The 21,197-nt window shown below is 36.3% G+C and overlaps 1 protein-coding gene across 1 annotated transcript; it reads right to left on the bottom strand.

Annotated features, from left to right (window-relative positions):
* Positions 1–1,264: 1,264 nt before the first annotated feature.
* btk (Bruton agammaglobulinemia tyrosine kinase) lies at positions 1,265–20,494 on the bottom strand. The gene is made up of 18 exons (XM_073820544.1): positions 20,430–20,494; positions 13,329–13,491; positions 12,030–12,134; positions 11,149–11,230; positions 10,859–10,987; positions 7,867–7,931; positions 7,590–7,780; positions 6,949–7,011; positions 6,792–6,846; positions 6,559–6,641; positions 6,188–6,315; positions 6,022–6,096; positions 4,105–4,276; positions 2,602–2,818; positions 2,463–2,527; positions 2,259–2,377; positions 2,017–2,174; positions 1,265–1,917 (listed from the first exon to the last, which is right to left on the bottom strand). Exons 2-18 carry the CDS (start codon positions 13,467–13,469, stop codon positions 1,849–1,851), a joined length of 1,917 nt encoding a protein of 638 aa, XP_073676645.1. The 5' UTR covers positions 13,470–13,491; positions 20,430–20,494; the 3' UTR covers positions 1,265–1,848.
* Positions 20,495–21,197: the final 703 nt, after the last annotated feature.

The following is a 21,197-nucleotide window of genomic DNA, read 5'->3' as shown; positions in this document are numbered from 1 at the left end:
GTAACATGGAAATACAGTTTAGGTCAAAAGTTTACATACACCTTGCAGAATCTGCAAAATATTAATTATTTTACCAAAATGAGAGGGTCATACAAAATGCATGTTATTTTTAATTTAGTACTGACCTGAATAAGATTTCACATAAAAGACGTTTACATATGTGACCCTGGACCACAAAACCAGTCTTAAGTCGCTGGGGTATATTTGTAGCAATAGCCAAAAATACATTGCATGGGTCAAAAATTTTGATTTTTCTTTTATGCCAAAAATCATTAAGAAATTAAGTAAAGTTCATGTTCCATTAAGGTTTTTTGTAAAATTCCTACTGTAAATATATCAAAATGTAATTTTTGATTTGTAATATGCATTGTTAAGAACCTAATTTGGACAACTTTAAAGGTGATTTTCTCAGTCTTTTTGATTTTTTTTGCATCCTCAGATTTCTGATTTCAAATAGATGTATCTCAGTCAAATATTGTCCTATCCTAACAAACCATATCAATAGAAAGCTTATTTATTGCTTATTTATTTTAATGATAGTTATTCATGAGTCCCTTGTTTGTCCTGAACAGTTAAACTGCCCACTGTTTTTCTGAAAAATCCTTTAGGTCCCACTATTTTTTTTTTTTTTTCAGGTTTTAGGTCGTTTTTATGTATTTGAACCATTTCCAACAATGACTGTTTGATTTTGAGATCAGTCTTTTCACACTGAGGGATTCATGTGGAACTATTACAGAAGGTTCAAAATGTTCACTGATGATTCAGAAAGAAAAAACGATGCATTGAGAGCCAGGGGTGTAAATGAAGATTTGTTAATTTTTCTTATTTTGTCTAAATATCATATATTTTTTTATTTTATTTAGCACTGCCCTTCAGAAGCTACAGAAGATACGTAAATGTTCCCCAGAAGACAAAATAAGTTAATTTTAACCTGATCTTCAAATTCAAAAAGGTTTCACCCCCTGGCACTTAATGCATCGGGTTTTTTTCTTCTTCTAAAACATCAGTAAGCAAACAACATGCTTTATGTACGACCCCATTTTGCAGATTCTGCAAGGTATATGTAAACTCAAGATTAGTTTGGACCAGGCCAGGAGACTAGAGGAAACCTTTTTAGACTTAAAGTAGAGAACTTTTATTTCCAAATTATGCTGGTTCATTATAGAACCATCACAGTTCATCAAACAAGTGTTCACTGACATTAATGGTGATGAATGCATGCAATTTTAAAAGTGTGTGACAAAAATCATTGGCGCCTGAGGAATATTGGAAACTGCTCTCATTTTATTCAATACACAGCCTGATGAAAAAGACGTCTTTACTTAAATAGCCATCAGATTTCAACCACAGAAGAGAAGGTGAAAAAAAAACAATATTTACACATCAAGACTGGAAGATTAATTCTAGAGCGCACTTTGTTATACAGGTTTACTTATTTATATATATATTTCTGTATATAAATACACAGCCAAATCAATAAAAATCACCACACTGCCATTATTCATATGTACACGTACATTACAGTCATGAATTTATTATTTATTTTGTTGTAGCTTTTATTTGTTTGGTTTGTTAATTTCATAATATATCAAAGCTGTAAGGAAAGACTGCAGTGTCACATGAGAAATCACATTCCAGTCTCCTTTTTTCTTAACATTTTAAACTCATACTAATTTATCCAAGAAGTGTCTAACTCTGTATTCACATTATTGGGTTTCTTAGATGAAAGAAATTAAGGAGGTTATTCAAGGCTTATAATAATAATGATTCCTGCTATGCCATACACAAGACTATTGCATATGATGGACTGTATACTTAATATCCAAGGGTGCACAGTAGTTGTGTCTATTACATATTGAAAAGCAAATCCTTGATAGTCGTGACAAGATCCACAAATGTGGGCCGCTCATCTGGTCTCTACAAACCAAAGAGAGAGAGAGAAGGCAAACTCTTTAATTGTTATATTTGCATTTGAAGATAATTGTTTTCATTCACAAAATGTTTTGACTTTTGTACCTCATGCCAACAGTTGTTCATAATGGCATAAACTTTGTCATTGGCCAACTGTGGGCGATAAAGCCGATGACCTGTAGTAATTTTCTCTACTATCTCTGTGTTGTTCCACCGATCGTATGGCATTCTGCCCAAAGTGTGCACCTCCCACATCAAAACACCTGTCAGACAAATAATATAAGAGAAAATGAAACCATCATTTTGACAGAATGTAAAGCTCTGCCAGAAATGCAGTGGAGACGCACCAAATGCCCAGATATCTGACTTGCTGCTGAACTTGCAGTAAAGTAGGACTTCAGGAGGCGACCAGCGCACTGGAAACTTTGAACCTACAGAGCTGGTGTATTCATCATCCAGAACATACCTGAAATAACAGCAGTGATTTTAATGTAGAAAGTTATGGAAAATTTCACTCTAATAGTGTTCTGGGCCATCATGTATAAAATTACCTGGACAATCCAAAATCAGTCACTTTAATGGTTCCATTTGTGTCTACTAAACAGTTCCTGGCAGCCTAAGAGAAAATGAAAAAAAACATTTTAGAAATTTTGATGGTCAAACATATCTTCCAGTTGGCAAGAAACATACCAGGTCTCTGTGGATGTACTGATTGGCCTCTAAGTAGGCCATGCCCTCGCTGACATCTTTACACATCTCAAGGAGTAGAATACTCGTGGGGTGCTGCAGAACATCCCGTAAGTAACTCAGCAGACATCCATTGGCGAGATATTCTGTGACTATGTAGATGGGTCGTTGTTTTGTGCAGACGCCATAGAGCTGCACCAGGTTTTCGTGACACAGTTTCCTAGTGTTAAAGTCATAATTATGATTGAAACACATTCAAAATACAAAGTAATATTACTAAAATTTATATAACTGTATGCTGTTTTAATATATTTTACTTCAAATCTTTGTATTGGTCTTTTGTGGGACAATACAGATTGAATAAAGATAACAAGGTGGTCAGTAAGATATTGTCCATTACACACAGTGGTGTAATGGAACGAAGTAATAATACTTTGATACAGTACTTCACAGTAAGTATTTTTTGGGAGTATCTGTACTTTACTTGAGTTTTTATTTTTCAGCCTACTTTTACTTTTACTTCACCACATTTTCTAAATAAATGTATACTTTTACATTTCCCCGAAGCATACTTGTTACTACAAAATAGTCAGAAGTCAGGATCTCAGTTAGAAATGCGGGATGTAAACAAATTTTTTTTCTTAAGCTATATGAAGAAAAATTATCTCACAAAAGAATTGCATTCGTTCTATCTAGAAAGTGTTTGCACACAAAAATATTGCCTTTCCCTTAAAGAAATGTAACATTTGCATTGAAATTTCATATTCTTTCTTTCACCTCTTTATGTCCGTCACAAACACGTCGTGTGTGCAAACACGAGATAAAACTAAAATTTTTGTATCTCGCTATTCTTTGCGAAAGACTTCTTTTCAGAAAATTCTGGCTTTTTTTCCCAGAATTGCATGATACAAACTAAATTCTGACTTTTTTATCAGAACTGGGTGGTATAAACTTGCAATTGTGAGAAATAATTTTCCTCACAGTTGTTTGTATCTCAAAAATCTGACTTTTTTTCTCACAAATACAAGTTTGTATCTCGTAATTCTGCCTTTTTTTCTCTGAATTGGGTGATATAAACTCACAGTTGTGAGAAATAAAGTCAGAATTGCAATATAAACTCAAAAATCAAAGAGTCAATGGATTTTTAACATTGTGGGGTGGTTGTGTCCACACACTGCTAATGCACATATGCAAACACTATGTAAAAGTGAATTTCACATCTAATGTTTTCTTTGAAATGGAATTTATTCCTGTTCTGGCAAGGCTAAATTTTCAGCAGCCATTACTAAAGTCTTCAGTGTCACATGATACTTCAGAAATCATTCTAATAATTCTTAATTCTCGTTATCAATGTTGAAAACAACTGTGCTACACAATTTTGTGGAAACCAATTTTTTAAGACTATGTGATGAACAGAAAGCTCAAAAGATCAGCATTTATGTGAAATTCTTGCTGAAAGAAAATCTTACTGACTCCATACTTGTTTCAACAATAGTGTATACTTACATCATGACCTTTGCCTCTTCAATGAAGTCGTCCTCTGACATCGAACCCTCTTTAACCATTTTGATGGCCACGTCATGACGGCCTTGCCATTTCCCATACTTTACCACTCCAAACTGACCGTTACCAAGTTCTCTGATAAATGTAAGCTGACGAGGATCAATCTCCCAACTTCCTAGAATGAAAAGTAGGAGGAGAGGGCAATTTTAGCACACAGACTTAATCAAACTCATTTAGTGAGTCAGAATTATACAGCCAAATATTTATATTTACATTTTTACATTAAATGACGTACATTGCATTCAAGCTACAGCGCCTTGTGAAAGTTAAACCACTTCATTTTTCACGTTTCGTTATGTTGCTGCATTATGTTAAACTGCTTAAAATTACTTTTTTCCCCACATCAATCTACACTCCATACACCTTAATGACAAAGCAAAAACAGAATTGTCACAATTTCCTAAATGTATCACAAATAAAAAAACTGAAAGAAGTACATTGCATCAGTATTCATAGCCTTAACTCAGTACTTAGCTGAAACACCTTTACAGCTTCAAGTCTTTTTGGGTATGATGCGACAAGTTCTGCGCATCTGCATTTGGCAATTATCTGCCATTCCTCTCCTCACCTCTTCACCTCTCAAGCTCTGACAGTTTGCATAGGAGCAGATGCACATTTTCAGGTTTCTACAAAAATGTTTGATTAGGTTCAAGCCCAGGCTCTGTCTGGGCCACTCAAGGACATTCACAGAGTTGTCCATAAGCCACTCTTGCTGTGTGCTTATGATCATTGACCTGTTGGAAGGTGAACCTTCTGCCTAGTTTTTCTGAGTCTCTGGACTGGGTTTTCATTAAGGCTCATAAATTTCAACATTTTGGTGCATTGAGCTTTTCTTCTACTCTGTCGAGTCCTTCAGTCCTGCCACTGAAAAACAACCCCACAGCATTAGACTGCTACCAGCACACTTTACTTTTGGGATGATACTCTGCAGGTGATGAGCAGTGCCTGGTTTTCTTCAAACATGATGCTTGGAAATGAGGTTCATCAGACCAGAGAATCTTGTTTCTCACAATCTAAGGGTCCTTCAGGTGCTTTTTTTTGCAAATTTCAAGTGTGTTTTCATGGGTCTTTACCAAAGAGAGAAGTAGTTCGGCCACACCACTATAAAGACCGAATTGGTGGTGTGTTACAGTAATGTTTGGCCTCTCTGTAGATTTCTTCTGTCTCCACATATGATCATGGAGCTCAACTAGAGTGACCATCAGCTTCTTGGTCACCAGTCTAACCAAAGCCCTTCTCCTTCAATTGCTCAGTTTGGCCAGGAGGCCAGCTCTATGAAGAGTACTGGTAGTTTTAAACTTCTTCTATTAAGGATAATGGAGACTACATGCTTCTGTGAACCTTCAATGCAGCAGAAATTTTTCCAGAACTCTTCCCCAGATGTGTGGCTTGATGCAACCCTGTTTCTGAGCTCTACAGGCAGTTACTTTGACCTTAGGACTTGGCTTTTGCTCTGATATGCATTTTCAGCTGTTAGACCTTTTCTGAGAGGTGTGTGCCTTTCCAAATCATACTTATTCAAATAAATTTGCCACAGTTTAACTCCATTCAAAGTGTAGTAACATCTACAAGCAATATGAATGCTTTTTGAAATAAAAGTTTTTTTTTTCTATACTATAGAAAGATGTAAAAAAAAAAAAACAGTTTTTTTTTTGCTTTACCATAATAGTGTATGGAGTATTGATTGATGTGGGAAAAAATAATTAAAAGCAGTTAACATCAAGCAGCAACATAACAAAATGTAAAAAAAAGGGGTGTGAAAACTTTCACCAGCCACTGTATGCCTTTTATCAGTTCAAGAAAAATCTAACCCATAACCTTGGAATTGTTAATGCCATTCTATAACAAATATAAACTCACCATAACCCAGACCAGCAGTGCAGGGAGCATTCCGAGCCTGATTTGACACAATGTATTTTAGTCTGCTCACCAGTCCTGAAACAGACATATTTGCTTTGATTAAACACTTTTATACCCATCATTTGTCATTATGTATTTGCATGCAAGGAGTTAGGATAAGCTTTACCTGCTGCGTTATGCTGGTGGTAATTAATAAGTTCTGGGATACTGCTGAAGTTATGTTTCTCTGCTAAATAGAAGTGGCCTTCTGCAGTGACGCATATGTTGTAGTGTTTGCAGCTGTTAACAGTCTCCCTGGAGAGAGACAAGAAATGAAGTTCTCACAATCACTTAGATTCAAATCATATCTTCAGTTGGTCTCACAAAAAACTTGTGAGATACACAACACATTCCCATGACAATTTACACAGTGGGAGACTTGATCTATGATAGGTGTTTTGCATAGAGAGATTTACATCTCTCTTCCGTAGGGTCAGTTTTCCACTTTCATTTTGATAAGTTAACTGTGAAACAAATGTGTAGCTTCATCACACTCACCCACCAGCCTTGGTGAACACAGAGACAGTGTATTTTCCAGTGAATTTGCCAGAGTCTCTCACCAAAAAACCACCATCTTTGTTCTATTTTTTAAAAACAACATTTAGAATATACATCAAACAAATATATAGAGTAAAATCAGTCATTTTATGTGCCTTTTTAATAATCATACAGTTTATGTACAGATTCATTGTTTTTGAGGATAAATCAGTAACATTTTGATCTATACTTACTTCTGTTTTCAGCAAATTCTCTGCCTGGCTGCGGTTGATGTTCTTGCAGTACCAACTATGAGATAGAAAATCTGTTAAAATGTGGTTAGACTGTGTATATAAGTTTTAAAATGCTTCACCCTTTTAAAAACTAGCGTAGACTTGAATGTTTACTTACTCATATTTCTCCAATCCGTTTAAGGCCTGAGCGATGTAGTTACTTGGGATATATCCTTCATTTCTATAAACAGTGTAGGAGATCAGTAATGCTTTTCATATCTGAAAGAACACTGCCCTGATTGCACAGCTAGTTCCACCTGACTACCTTTCACCCACAGCCTGTAAAATTTTCCATAGATATGCAAATAATTTGACAGGAGTCTATGTGTTTATCAAATACATTCTCCACTAGCACATTAAGAGATGTCTACAACAGATAGGCTAATAATTACTAATCATATACAGTACAGACCAAAAGTTTGGACACACCTTCTCATTCAGGTGTGTCCAAACTTTTGGTTTGTACTGTAGATATGAATTCAACTGAAAAAACTTGTGAACAAATATCTTTCAGGTGGTCAAATAGCAAATAGTGGAGCTCTGCAGCCACCTACTGGTAAAAGTTATTTGTAATTGTTGTTTTTTTTTTACTTTTAAAACTGGATTTTCCAAAAGATGGGCAAAAATCTTACACTAAACGATGTGAAATTATCCATGTGTACAGACCAAAATTTTGCACACATCTCTCATTCATTTGAATGAGAAGGTGTGTCCAAACTTTTGGTCTGTACTGTACTTAATAATTTTGCAGTCTCTTACCCGTATTTATCTCTAGCTTTAAACCAATTGGGATCATTGGTTTCTAAGAGTGTGTACTCCTCATCTTTTCTCAGCTCCAAGTCATGAGGAGTCATTGGTGCATATTCATATTCAGCTACAACAGTCATGCCCACACTGAAGCCCGGGGTGAGCATAGGCGGCTGGGGCGGCAGAGGTCTGGGTGGCTTTTCCTAATGCAGGAAGGTAACATAGATCAGTTTTTAAGAGTAAATCTGATGATATGTACTGTCAGGGATTGGATTGATTAGTCACTGACCTCCTCGGGTGTTGGTGGGAGAGGCTTCCTGGAATCACGATTCTTCGAGCCCCTTTTGAAAAACCCTTTGAAGAAGGGTAGGAAATATTGACGTATTAAATAAATGCCAACACTGTTTAATTAGCATGAACTGTTAAATACTGCACCACTTAAGTGTTGAAACAATAAAATAATGGTGCCTTGTTGAATAGGCATGGAAGTCATTATATGACTCAATACAGTATCTCGCAAAAGTGAGTACACCTCTCACATTTCAGCAACCATTTATATCTTCTCAAGGGACAATACTATAGAAATGAAACTTGGATATATTTTAGAGCAGTCAATGTGCAGCTTGTATAGCAGATTTATTGTCCCCTGAAAATTACTCAACATTCAGCCATTATTGTCAAAATGGCTGGCAACAAAAGTGAGTACACCCTCAGTGAACTTTAACCAAAGTGTCAATATTTTGTGTTAACACCTATATCTGGCACTGCCTTAATCATCCTGGGCATGGAATTGACCAAAGCTGCACAGGTTGTTGCTGGCATCCTCTTCCACTCCTCACAGAGCTGCTGGATGTTACACACATGGTGCATCTCCACCTTCCGCTTGAGGATGCCCCACCAGTGCTTAATAGGGTTAAGGTCTGGAGACATACTTAGCCAACCCATCACCTTCACCTTCAACTTCCTCAGCAAGGCGGTTGTCATCTTGGTGGTGTGTTGGGGGTCGTTATCATGTTTGAAAACTGCCGTTCAGCCTAGATTCTGGAGGAAAGGCATCATGTTCTGCTTCAGAATGTACAGTACATAATGGAATTCATGTTCCCCTCAATGAACTGCAGCTCCCCAGTACCAGCAGCACTCATGCAGCCCCAGACCATGATGCTATCCACCACCATGCTTGATTGGCAGGAGTTCTTGGTACTCCTCAACACACAGGCTGGACACCATCTTATAGTCTCATCAGACAACAGGACATTGTTCCAGTAATTCATGCTCTTGGACAGGTTGTCTTCAGAAAACTGTTTGCCGGCTTTCTTGTGAGCCACCTTCAGAAGAGGCTTCTTTCTGGGATGACGCCCATCCAAACCAACTTTTTGCAGTGTGCACAGATGGTTTGAGCACTGACAAGCTGACCTATTTCTGCAACCTTTAAAGTAATGCTGGGAGCACTCATGCATATGTTTTTTGAAGCCAGTTTCTGCACTTGACACCCAGAACGAGAATGGAACCCATCTTGGAAAACCTCTGTATGTCCCTGATCATTGTAGTGTAACTTGGTATCAAGGTGTTACTGAACATCTAATAGCCTTGGCCATCTTTGGGAATTCTAATTCTCAAATCCTCAGAGAGCTCTTTGGCATGGTGAACATCTAGTGGTCATTATGAGAGAATTGTACTTAAAGCACCCAATTTTAATTGCTCTAATACAAGATAAACAACTTTGTATGGCCCTTTCAAGCAGAGAAAAACATAAACATGATAAATAGGGCATGTGGCTTTGCATGGTTAAACAACATACTGCTGTTATCACTTAAGGTGTACTCACTTTTGTTGCCAGCTATTTTGACAATAATGGCTGTATGTTGAATTATTATCAGAGGACAATAAATCCATACTACTATACAAGCTTCACACTGACTGCTCTAAAATATATCCAAGTTTAATTTCTATAGTATTGTTCCTTGGGAAAATATACTAAAATGATTCCTGAAATGTGAGGGGTGTACTTACGTTTTGTGAGATACTGTATATCAATATGTGACCCTGGACCACAAAACCAGTCTTAAGTAACACATTACAAAAAAAAAAAATACATTGTATGGGTCAAAATTATTAGGATATTAAGTAAAGTTCATGTTCCATGAAAATATTTTGTAAATTTCCCACCGTAAATATATTAAAACTTTTACTATTAATTTTTGTTTAGTAATATGCATTGCTAAGAAGTTTAAAGGCGATTTTATCAATATTTAATTTTTTTTCACCGTCAGATTCCAGATATTCAAATAGTTGTATTTCGACAAAATATAGTCATATCCTAATAAATCATACATCAATGGAAAGCTTATTTATTATACAGCTTTCAGATGATGTATAAATATCAATTTAAAAAAATGACCCTTATGACTAGTTTTGTGGTCCAGGCCCTGAACCACAAAACCAGTCATAAGGGTCTTTTTTTTTTACTCCAGGGTCACATATATTTGAAAGACTATTGCAAAATGATAATAATAAATAGCCTACACTTCAATTCAGGGGGTATGTTTACACAGACTTAAAAGGCATAATATAATCCAAAAACTGACCTACAAAGGATAGTTCACCCAAAAATAAAATTTCTGTCATCATTTACTCACCCTTATGTCATTCTAAACCTGAATTTTTTTCTAAATTCTTTAGAAAAACACACACACACACACACACACACACACACACACACCTATTGGTATTTGTGGTGCACCACACATGCAAAAGAAAGAAAAACAAAACGCAAGACATTACTCACATCACAAGTCATAGGGGTTTGAAACGACATGAGGGTGAGTAAATCACGACATCTTTTATTTTTGGGTCAACTATCCCTCTAATATCCCTATATATTTATATAGGGAAATCAACAATACTAAAGAATAAAAAAATGTGGTAACATAGACTACTTTTAAATAACCGCTACTACTTAGCAAAATTTTATCATAATTTAGATAGCTAAAATCAGAAAGAGCCGATTCATTAAAGTCATTCGTTCAGGAATCGGACCATGCAGATTGCACTGTAATTTTATGGAGTTGCCAAAAAAGAACCGACTCATAAGCTTCATTTGTTCTATGTTACGTTGTTTGCTTTTGTATCACTAAAAAGAATTGGTTCACTATACCAATGCTTTCGGAAAGTACCCTGCTTCCCAATGTGCATACTACCCACCCTATCTCCCTATTCTTAGTGAATTAAAAACATGACAAAGCAGGTCTAATTTCCGAAAGCATGACAGTAGTATAACAGACCTCCATTTTTGGTCTCCAGCACCCTGCAGCCCATTGCCTGCTTCACTTCCTGCTGGCAACACTTCCACATGCCATCCTCCCAGAAGCACGGGTGATACTTCTGCATAAGGTCCTTGTTGAATCGCACCACTTAAAGAGAGGTACATTGGAAGTCATTTACATTGAATCAACACAGGGTTTTGCATTTAACTTGTATGGTGCGTTATGGGAAGCTTTCATGCTTTTCTTGTTAAATGTAGCCATGCTAATTTGAATGGAGTTTGCCATAATGACTTAAAATGCATACTGACCACTTTTTAACTCATTTATCCATTGCCTTCGAATTTGATCTGACTTGGCAAAAATATAAAGAGGACCTTCATCGTAGATTATCTGTGAGACAGAAGAAAAATATATCACAGTACAAAGTTATATAGGCCTTTGGCCTATAGATGAATCAACTGTTGCATTTCAAAATAATCTACTATTGCCAAATGTTTCCTCTTTCTGTTGAAGTTTCATTTACTGGACAGTTTATTGCACTCTGAGCTAAGTTGCAAAGTATTTGTACATATTTTAATGGCAAAAACTGTTTTAAAAAGATACAGATTTTAAGAGTTAGTCTTTTGAAAAACTAAAAACCACAAAATTTTGCTGTTTGACACATTAATTTCCTGGCGCCCTTTCTTTTCGTCAGTGGTCTGAGGATGGAAAACTCACTTTTTTGTGCTAGAGCTAAAGCTACGTACAGTGCTTTTATCTGCCTGACGGTTTTACAATGTCAGCACCTGTTGAGTTTTGTTGTTCCTCTGATTTTAGACTTTGAAGAGGAAAGGTTTCACTTCTGCTCCGTTACTCTCAGCTTCTCATCATGGTTGAAAGCCTGCGCAGTGTTTTTGCACTTTATCACCCTAATAAGACATATTTCTAGCCTGAGAGATCGTGTTAGCTTGTACTTACTAATCAGCAAATGCTGAAACTTTAGAAAGTTTAGATACAGCAACACAGTTTCGAGTCTAAGACATGGTGATGTACAATATATTGGCGAGGGAAGTGGAAGTAACACAATTACTGTAAATACTGTACACCAAGAATGCATAATAAATTGTTTATAATTGTTCAAAATCAATGTTGAGTTCCAACCCTGGTGGACAAATATGATTTTAATGTCTTATTCTTTGCAGAGACTCACCTGAAATGGAAAGAGTCGGTCAGGAGGTGCACTGTCTTCAGGTAAAACAATCTCCACACATTTGATCTTTTCAGTGTCCACATAACCTTTCAGGCCTTTCTTCTTCTAAATAGTCAATAGAAGAATTATGTTATTAAAAAGATTGAAATCACAAAATATTGGAACTTGTAACAGTGGTTTGAATATATTAAAGTAACAATGTAACAGAAGTAGCGACAAATATAAATTGTCTTTAAATTGCGACAAAAAAAATTGAAGTTGGACAAGGACTTTGTTTATCCATCAGTTTTGAATGGACAGAAGCAGATCGGAATACAAGCTTCCAGTCGATTCTAAGAAAAGGACAGGGTTTAAAGGATTACTCCATTTCCAAAATAAGTCAGCCAAGATGTTAATGTCTTTTTTTCTTCTGTCGCAAAGAAATTATGTTTTTTGAAGAATACATTACAGGATTGTTCTCAGTATAGTGGACTTCAATGGTGCTCAACAGATTGAAGGTTACAAAATGCAGTTTCAGTGCAGCTTCAAAGGGCTCTACGCAATCCCAGCCAAGGAATAAGGGTCTTATCTAGCGAAGCGATTGGTTATTTTCTACAAAAAATTTCAATTTATATACTTTTTAACCTCGAATGCTTGTCTTGTCTAGCTTGTGATGCACATGTGTATTCTGTGCACTCTGGATCAATACAGTTAGGGTTTGTCAAAAAACCCTCGTCTCATTTTCTCCTCCAACTTTAAAACCTACATCGCTGCAGAAGTACTGACCCAGTGTTTACAAAGTGAATGTGCAAGGAGGGTCAAACATTCTTTACAAAAAAAGGTAAAACAGCGATGTAGGACGATTTTGAAGTTGGAGGAGAAAAAGAGATGGGAGTTTTTCAACATACCCTAACTGCCTTGAACCAGCGTGCACAGAGTACGAATGTGCATCGCAGAGCTAGACAAGATGAGCATTTGTGGTTAAAAAGTGTATAAATCTTAATATTTTTAAGAAAATTACCAATCCTTTCGCTAGATATAAGACCCTTATTCCTCGGCTGGGATCATTTAGAGCTCTTTGAAGCTGCATTGAAACTGTTTTTTAACCTTCAATCCATTGAGCACCATTGAAGTCCACTATATGGAGAAAAATCCTGGAATGTTTTCCTCAAAAACACTTAACTTCTTTGCTACTGATGAAAGAAAGACATGAATATTTGGGGTGATTTAATTATCAGAAATTTTTTATTCAGAAGTAAGTATACATAGACAAAAAAAGCTGTTTTGTTTCGCTAAGAAAAAGATGTCACATTCATATACCCCTTTTTCTGCATCATAGTCGTAGTAGGATATCTTATCCTGCGTGAGTACAAACAGCCTTTCTTTGAAGTTTAAAGGTGATGTCTTCTTCTTCTGCTGGGACCGTTTAATAAAAATCTCCTCCAGAATGCTGTCTGGCATGTTCTTTTATATCTGATGTGCCCTTGGGGTGGAAAAAAGGCAAACTGTTATGTTGAACATGTTTCATGTCGAACATGTTTCATATCTTTTGATAGTTAACTAAGTGATGGGTAACTGTATTGGTTTAGCTATAAATGGGTTTCCTCTTCATGAAGGGAAATGTGTTTATATCCCCTGCAATAAAACCTCTTTTATATCTAAATGTTAGTATTTAATGGTAGCATGTATGCTACATCCAGTTTTCCATCATGGTCTAACGCTGAAGATGGATCCAAGCGACTGTGCCTGATTAGAAATGGTTTGCATGAGGCCTGCTGACAGTGTCAATGACATCCTTTGTTGCCAATATTTCCTCCTGTAGATCATCTCTTTCCTTTGAACACTTCTTCCTTCTCTGGTCTAAGCTGTGTAGCCACAACCTCACTCATCATCATTTATCTTCACTATCTACAAACCAAAAGCTGAACATTCACATCCTTCTCCCCAAAAGGCTTGCGTCTTATTTTAATGCAACAGCAACACTATGCACAATATTTTCATTCAGTATTGACACTGGAGGTTGAAATATATATGTAGACAATATGTGACCCTGGACCACAAAACCAGTCTTAAGTCGCTGGGGTATATTTGTAGCAATAGCCAAAAATACATTGCATGGGTCAAAATTTTTGATTTTTCTTTTATGCCAAAAATCATTAAGAAATTAAGTAAAGTTCATGTTCCATGAAGATTTTTTGTAAAATTCCTACTATAAATATATCAAAATCTAATTTTTGATTAGTAATATGCATTGTTAAGAAGTTAATTTGGAGAACTTTAAAGGTGATTTTCTCAGTATTTTGATTTTTTTTGCACCCACAGATTCCAGATTTTCAAATAGATGTATCTCGACCAAATATTGCCCTATCCTATCAAACCATACACCAATAGAAAGCTTATTTATTGAGCTTTCATATGATCTATACATCTCAGTTTTGTAAAATTTTACCTTATGACTGGTTTTGTGGTCCAGGGTCACATATAAAAAAAAACCTAAATCAACAGTATCCAGTAAATGGATGAGAAAGAATGTGTTGAGGAAAAAAGCATTTGTTAATCATTAATGACCTTGTTCATGAACATTGCGAATGAACACAGCTTTTAAGTTTGCTCTGCAGTCTCTAACCTATGTAACTTCACACATTTACATGAAGCAGTAAAGATTGGCCTACTAGGTTTTTGCTTAATATCTTTTAAATATACAAATATGTTGTATTCTGTTTAAAATATGGAAATTAAAAAAGACGTTTTACTCCAAAGAAGCATTTGCTAAAGTTACCTGTATCTCAGTGTCCTTTAAAACATCTCAGTTAGTTCTGTTCCTCATTACTTTCAGTGCCTCCGCACTAAGCTTCTCTCACATAGTCGTGTTAAATGCTGAGTCGTCTGTGTTCTGTGGTAGAGAAACTGAACTGCCTATTTTAAACATGTTGCGAGCATTTCCTGGTTTCTTCTTTTGCCACCAACACCGCCTTTTAACACCTTCAAAAGCTTGTCACAAAAGGTTTGAGATAAAAACTGTGACAAATGTGAACACTATCACAACTTTGTTTGAGTTGACTCTATATTCGCTATTAAAAGACTACAAGCAGCCACTGCTGTATTAAACACACTCTATTAAACACCTGGATGATAATAGTGTGGGTTTGGGGTTGGTTTGGTATTTTAGACCTGCACATGTACTGGTTTTAACAGCCGTGTTTACCATGAAGCTCAACAGCTTTTTCAAAGGGCAATGACTTATAAGACTTGACACAGGGAAGTTGCATCAATGTTTCTCTGTGATACAGAGGAAGGGGAAACACAGTTCGTATCAGCATCAGTAAGCAGTACGAGTCAGATAATTACTGTTAAGCTTGTCTCTGTTTCACATCAGGGTTTTTTTTTTCAGGCAGATGTTGCACATTTGTTGATTTACCTAATACTGCCAAGATTGTGACTTCCTATGTTACTTAGTGTCAGGTCTTAGGCCAAATTTTACAAAAATTGGTAAAACGTTACAGAAAGTTGGATGTCAATGAAACATAATGTCTGTTTTAAGCTTGAAAGAACTCATGCACACCCATGAATATACTCCCTGTGGTTAACAGTTTACATACTTGCTTATTTGACTCGTGTTCATTGAAAGTCATGTTGAGCAACAGGAACCTTCTAGAGTGTCCTGTGTCTGTAAGGTTCCTGAATGATAAGTATGCAAGTATCACTCATGTTCAGAGGGAGGGAACTGGGCAAAAGATAGACTGTCACATTTTTCTGACCACAATTTATCTATACCTCTCTAGTTCTATACCAAGTATCCCTTGGCTAATTTAAACTCAAATGCAGTATTATATGCGTATGTTTTCGTATAATTCTATAATAACCTTAGTATAAACAGGACAGGCCTACTGAATGTCACAGATGATGACGAGCATCACAGTAAATGTTATACGCTGGAATTTCAATTTGCATTACATCACGGATATCCACTAAAATGGACTCTTTTCATTGTGTGATGTACAAATGCAAAGCACTTTTTTTCCTGATTGTATCTTGTCGTGCATTTAGCCTTACAAACATGGTGTCCACATAGATGTGTAGGAGTATGGACATTTGTTTAAATGTTTATACAATACATATATTACCAGTGTTGGGGAAAGTGTTTAAAAGTAATGCATTACAACATTGCGTTACTCCTTAAAAAAGTAACTAATTATGTTTTATGTAAAGTAATACGTTACATTACTTTGGTGGTACTTTATAATTCTGGGCAGGGCTTGCTTTGTTTGTTTTTAATATAAAAAGTACGATTTTTAGCAAATGTAAAAGGCTTATTCATTTCACTTTTTGGTGTGAAAGGGCTAAGGCTGAAGGAAAAGTAAATTCACGTCTCTACAGTAGAACTGTAGAAGGAAGTCCAAGCACAAATGTTAGTTAATCTAAAGTAAGTTTTGCTTATTAGTATGGTTGAATTGGAACAACAAATAGGTTAATAAAATGGGATTAAATACATTAAATAATCAAACAGTAACTTAAGATATTTTCTTGTAAATGAAAAAGTTAAGGCCTTTCCACAATGAGCACGAAAAAGCGAAGCGAATTTCGCATGCGATGACATGCTGGAATAAGCACCAAGAAGCAAATGTTTTTATAACAACCAGTCTGACTAATCTTTTCAATTTCGCAAACAAAAACACGGCCATCCAATAAGATTTGAGCATTACATCACGTGCCTGGAGCAGCTGCTGTTGCACAAAAGGACGAGACTGGTGGCGCTATTTCGAAACCCAGTGTACACAAACACAGAAGAAGAGTATTTACGAGAGAGTAATATAATAATAGTATGATTCTTAGTATAATTTCTGTTAATTCTCCACTGAATTATGTGATCTGGAGGAGAACACTCTTTTTATTTTTCACTCGTTGTCTTCCACGTGCACGATTGTTTTATGAGTCAGAGCCAGCGCGTTCACACTCAAAATCATCTGTAAACATTTTTCTACTGTTCTACACATGAAATATAAAAGCAAACCGACATATGATTATGTTATGTTATATATGTATGACATATTTTCTGTTTTGTATGCAGCTCAGGGGCGGATTTAGCCATTTTGGGGCCCAAGACAAACACAGACATGGGGCCCTCTACATATTTTGTTCCTCCTTGTAAAACCGTATTCTCATAATATATTACCTGTGCAATAATATTTATTATCTATTCACAAGGAAGAGTTGCCATTTGTTCTATTTACCTTGGTTTCCAAGCAGAATCTCCTAACTAGATCTGTTTGCTGCTGCCTAAATTGGAAAAGTTGTTTATAGTCTTCTATCTTGTTTTTCTAAAGCGAGAAGAAACACACGCCATAAATCATGTAAATGATCAATATGGACACATAAATGTAAAATGCTGTATTACAGTCTTCGTCATTACTATAATGGCCAAAAGTGAACAGGGACGTGCTGTTACCTGCACAGGGCTTGAAATTAACTTTTTTACTTGGTAGCACTGGTGCCCCCACGTTCAAAAAGTTAGGAGCACCAAAACAAATTTAGGAGCACCCAATTTCTTTTAATAATGCACGATGCACCGATCTTGATTATTCATGGCCGATTCTGATTGTCGATGTTTTACAAGCAAATGGGCTAATTCTGAAAGCCTTTTTTAATATATTTATGTTACGCCTTAAGCAAGGGACAAGAATTAATGTAAACATGAGTACATGAACAAGCTGGTTAATTTCTCTATTGTAGGTAGAGGCAGAGCCATTTAAATTAGAGGCAGCCACTGCATTTTTAAACAATCTACAGTAGAAATGACAAAAAATAAACGACACAGTTCTTTCTTAGTGGTGTTGACAAATGCAACCATAATCAAAGTAGGCTACTCTGTTAATATTCAAATTGCAAATAGAGACCGAATTTTTCAAGCATGATACAGAGCTATAGACAACATTATCATCTTATTATCTGCTCACATACTAATAACAGCCTATATATTTTATGTAGCCTAATTTGCGCGCATTGGGAAGTCACTCTCTAAACTTGAGGTATTAAAATTGCTTTTGAATGTGCGTGTGCGTTTTACTTTTGGTTTCGTTTTAACAATCGCGCGAAACTCTCGACGGCGCTGAGCATGTTATAACACAAGAGATTACTTTAACAAAGCCATTTGAAAGTAGGAGGACACAAACGGGATTTTGAAAAGTGCGTCCTCAATGGAAATTACGCCCCTGCGTGAGTGGAACTCTGCCGCTGAGTTATCATTTGACGTGGATGTATGCTGCGTTGTTCAGTATATTGAGACGGAGGCGCCAGAATGTATCTGACAGAATGTACGCTGTAGCACGAAATATAGAATATTTCTTCAATCACTTCCGCAGTTCTGCAGCAGATGCAACGTGAAATAATGGAATAGTCCAACAGTGTGGTGTTCGAGGGAGGCGCCAGTTTCCATAAAATATATTCTATAGTATTCTGATGACTTTTCAGAGAATCTTTGACATTTGCCATAAAGTAAAAAAAAAAAAAAATCACCTCGACCAAATTTTTTTGAGGGGGCCCCCTTGCAGCTCGGGGCCCAAGGCAACTGTCTACATTTGCCTAATGGCAAAGTCCGCCCCTGATGCAGCTTTATGTATTTTTATAACAATAAAGGATATTTATGATAATAAGCAGTGTGGCATTATTAAACATACAAAGAGTGCATCTGCCCATCAAAATCAACTGCAGATCACAATCAAACGTTATTACAAGCACTCAGCAAATACACATTAATAATTATATGCATTTTCAAATGTGTCATGATGCTAATTTGACTTCTATTTATATTTTAAGATGTAAGCATAGTTGTGTTTCTGGTGTAAACCCCAAACTTTGTTTATCTCAAGTTAATGCTGTATATTGAGCAGCGGATGATGTTTAAATCCACAATACAAGATACATATTTGAGGTAAAATGCATTTTTGGTCGACGCCACCCAGCGTGCAAGCGTGAATTAGCAGAAGGCGAACAATCGGTTCGCACTCAGTGTGAAAGCACCATTTGTCGTCGAATCGCCTCGCGTTTTCGCATCGCGCTCAGTGTGGAAAAGCCTTAAAGCGTTACTTCACTAGTTACTTAAAAAAGTAATCTGATTACGTAACTCGCGTTACTTGAAATGCGTTACCCCCAACACCCCTGCTGAAAAAAACAGCTAAGACCAGCCTAGGCTGGTTGGCTGGTCTTTGCTGGTTTAAGCTGGAAGTAGCTGGTTTAAGCTGGTCTCCCAGCCTGGCCAGGCTGGTCAGGATGGTTTTAGCTGGTGGTTTCCCAGCCTGACCAGCTAAGACTGGAAAAATGGCCAAAACCCCTTTAAAACCAGCCTGCCTTCCAGCTATGACCAGTTAAAACCCGGCTGGTTGACCAGCTAAAACCAGCCAACCAGCCTGGCTGGTTTTAGCTGTTTTTTTCATCAGGGACTGCATATCACCACTATGAGATTACACTATAATCACCATAGCCTATACATAATTTCTTAATAAATGTCTCAGTCCTAAACTTTAATATCTAGTCCCCTTGTATCTTTCATGTTAGGTTACATTGTGGCTGAAAGAGGTGACATTGCTGCAGCGCATGTCTCTAAAATGAATCCTTATTGTACTTTTCATATTTGATCAGTTGTTTGTTCACAGCCATTTTGGATAAAACAATCTACTACATGGAGAACTATAAATGCACTTTATACATGCAAATGACCCTTACTAATAATGCTATCAACTTACAATATTGTCTTCAAACCACTGTGGTATAGTCTGCGGATCTGTTTTAACAAAGTGCAGTAACAGGAAAGGGAAAGTGTAAAATAGACCAACCAGTGGAGATGACTATTTTCATGTGCAAATAGTTTCACTGTTTGTTCATTTCATATTAATGCATATAAACATCTATTCTATGTAGTAAATGCCAAACAAACAAAACAAGGCCCTTAATTCTCCATATGTGCCAGATATGTATGCAGGATCCATCTAATTTAGCACAGGAATATTGAGTTAACCCCTCTTTATATAATTTATGAACAAGTAGATAATGTGAAATGATACTATAGTGAGATCTGTAAGTACATGTAAGTAATTTTCATGTTTTATTATTATTTATTATTTTACTCATGCATTCTAATTTCTGTAGACATAAGCAGTAGAATTAGTATTTGAATCGACCAGAAACAGGACCTTAAATGGTTTAGTTAATCATGGAGTGTCTCTCTCTCTCTCTGTTACATTGTTAGAATCTCTCATTTAACATGTTCTGATATATTAAATAACCTAAATTGTTTGCTAGTTGGTTAGTCACTTTGTATCTTAAGTAACCGCAATATTCTATGTCACAGCTAATGGCAAATTGCATAGTCTTACTCCTTGACAGAGAAACTCCTGAGAAAGATCTAAGAGATTTAAGAAATCTTACCTGAGGTCTTTTTTTTCTTCACTGTGATCTAGCACCAAGATGAAACCAGTCAGACTGAGTGCAGACTATTAAACTGGACTGTGAATGTGATCAACAGTGGACAAAACTCCACCCAGCCACAGGACTCTTGTTACTCAGTTCCCCTTTTGCTTCCTGCTCATTTTCATACTGTCGCTCATGCAGGGCTACTGTTAACAGTTTCATGCAATCTGTTGATACTTACATATGCTGCGTGCAACTGATCTGTATGCATCTTTGGTGTACTGTTTGAAAAGGCTGAATGTGGTTAATTCAAATCATTTAATCTAAAGCCTGCTTGACTTGATAAATATGACATTACAGTTGGTTTCACATTTGGTCAGCACCATTTAAACCAATAAAATATTACAAATGATGCACAAAATGTGATCTGAGGTCTTATCAATAAAATCTGTTAATTTACCTAATCAAATAGTTGACCTATTCCTGCTCTCACATGCCAATCACTCATATACAACAGAGCGAAAAATATGTAAAATGATGCAAAAGCTGCAAAGTTCATAATGTCAAAAACTTCCAGATGGTTTTTGGTCATATGCTGCAATTCATGCATGTGTGGATGACAGGAATGAACCCACTGACCCACTATGTAAGCAATCATGTGCCTCCCAAACACAAGGTGGTGCTATTACAATGTATCCATCTTTTTTTTGTATAATATGTGATGGTTGATTCATTTTTGTTATATGTGACTCTTTGTTTTTTAAAACGAACTAATTTTTTGTACTC

The sequence above is a fragment of the Garra rufa genome, chromosome 16 (assembly GCF_049309525.1).
Source record: "Garra rufa chromosome 16, GarRuf1.0, whole genome shotgun sequence".
In the NCBI taxonomy this organism is placed as follows: domain Eukaryota; kingdom Metazoa; phylum Chordata; class Actinopteri; order Cypriniformes; family Cyprinidae; genus Garra; species Garra rufa.
Note: the sequence above shows the minus strand (reverse complement) of the source record. Positions and strands in the feature narration are given on the sequence as shown.

Coding starts and splice junctions, on each gene's coding strand:
- btk (XM_073820544.1), bottom strand. CDS start 13,469: ATGCCAGACAGCATTCTGGAGGAGATTTTTATTAAACGGTCCCAGCAG. Junction 6,097..6,187: donor CCACCAGCATAACGCAGCAG/GTAAAGCTTATC, acceptor TGTCTGTTTCAG/GACTGGTGAGCAGACTAAAA. Junction 1,918..2,016: donor TGAACAACTGTTGGCATGAG/GTACAAAAGTCA, acceptor TTTGGTTTGTAG/AGACCAGATGAGCGGCCCAC.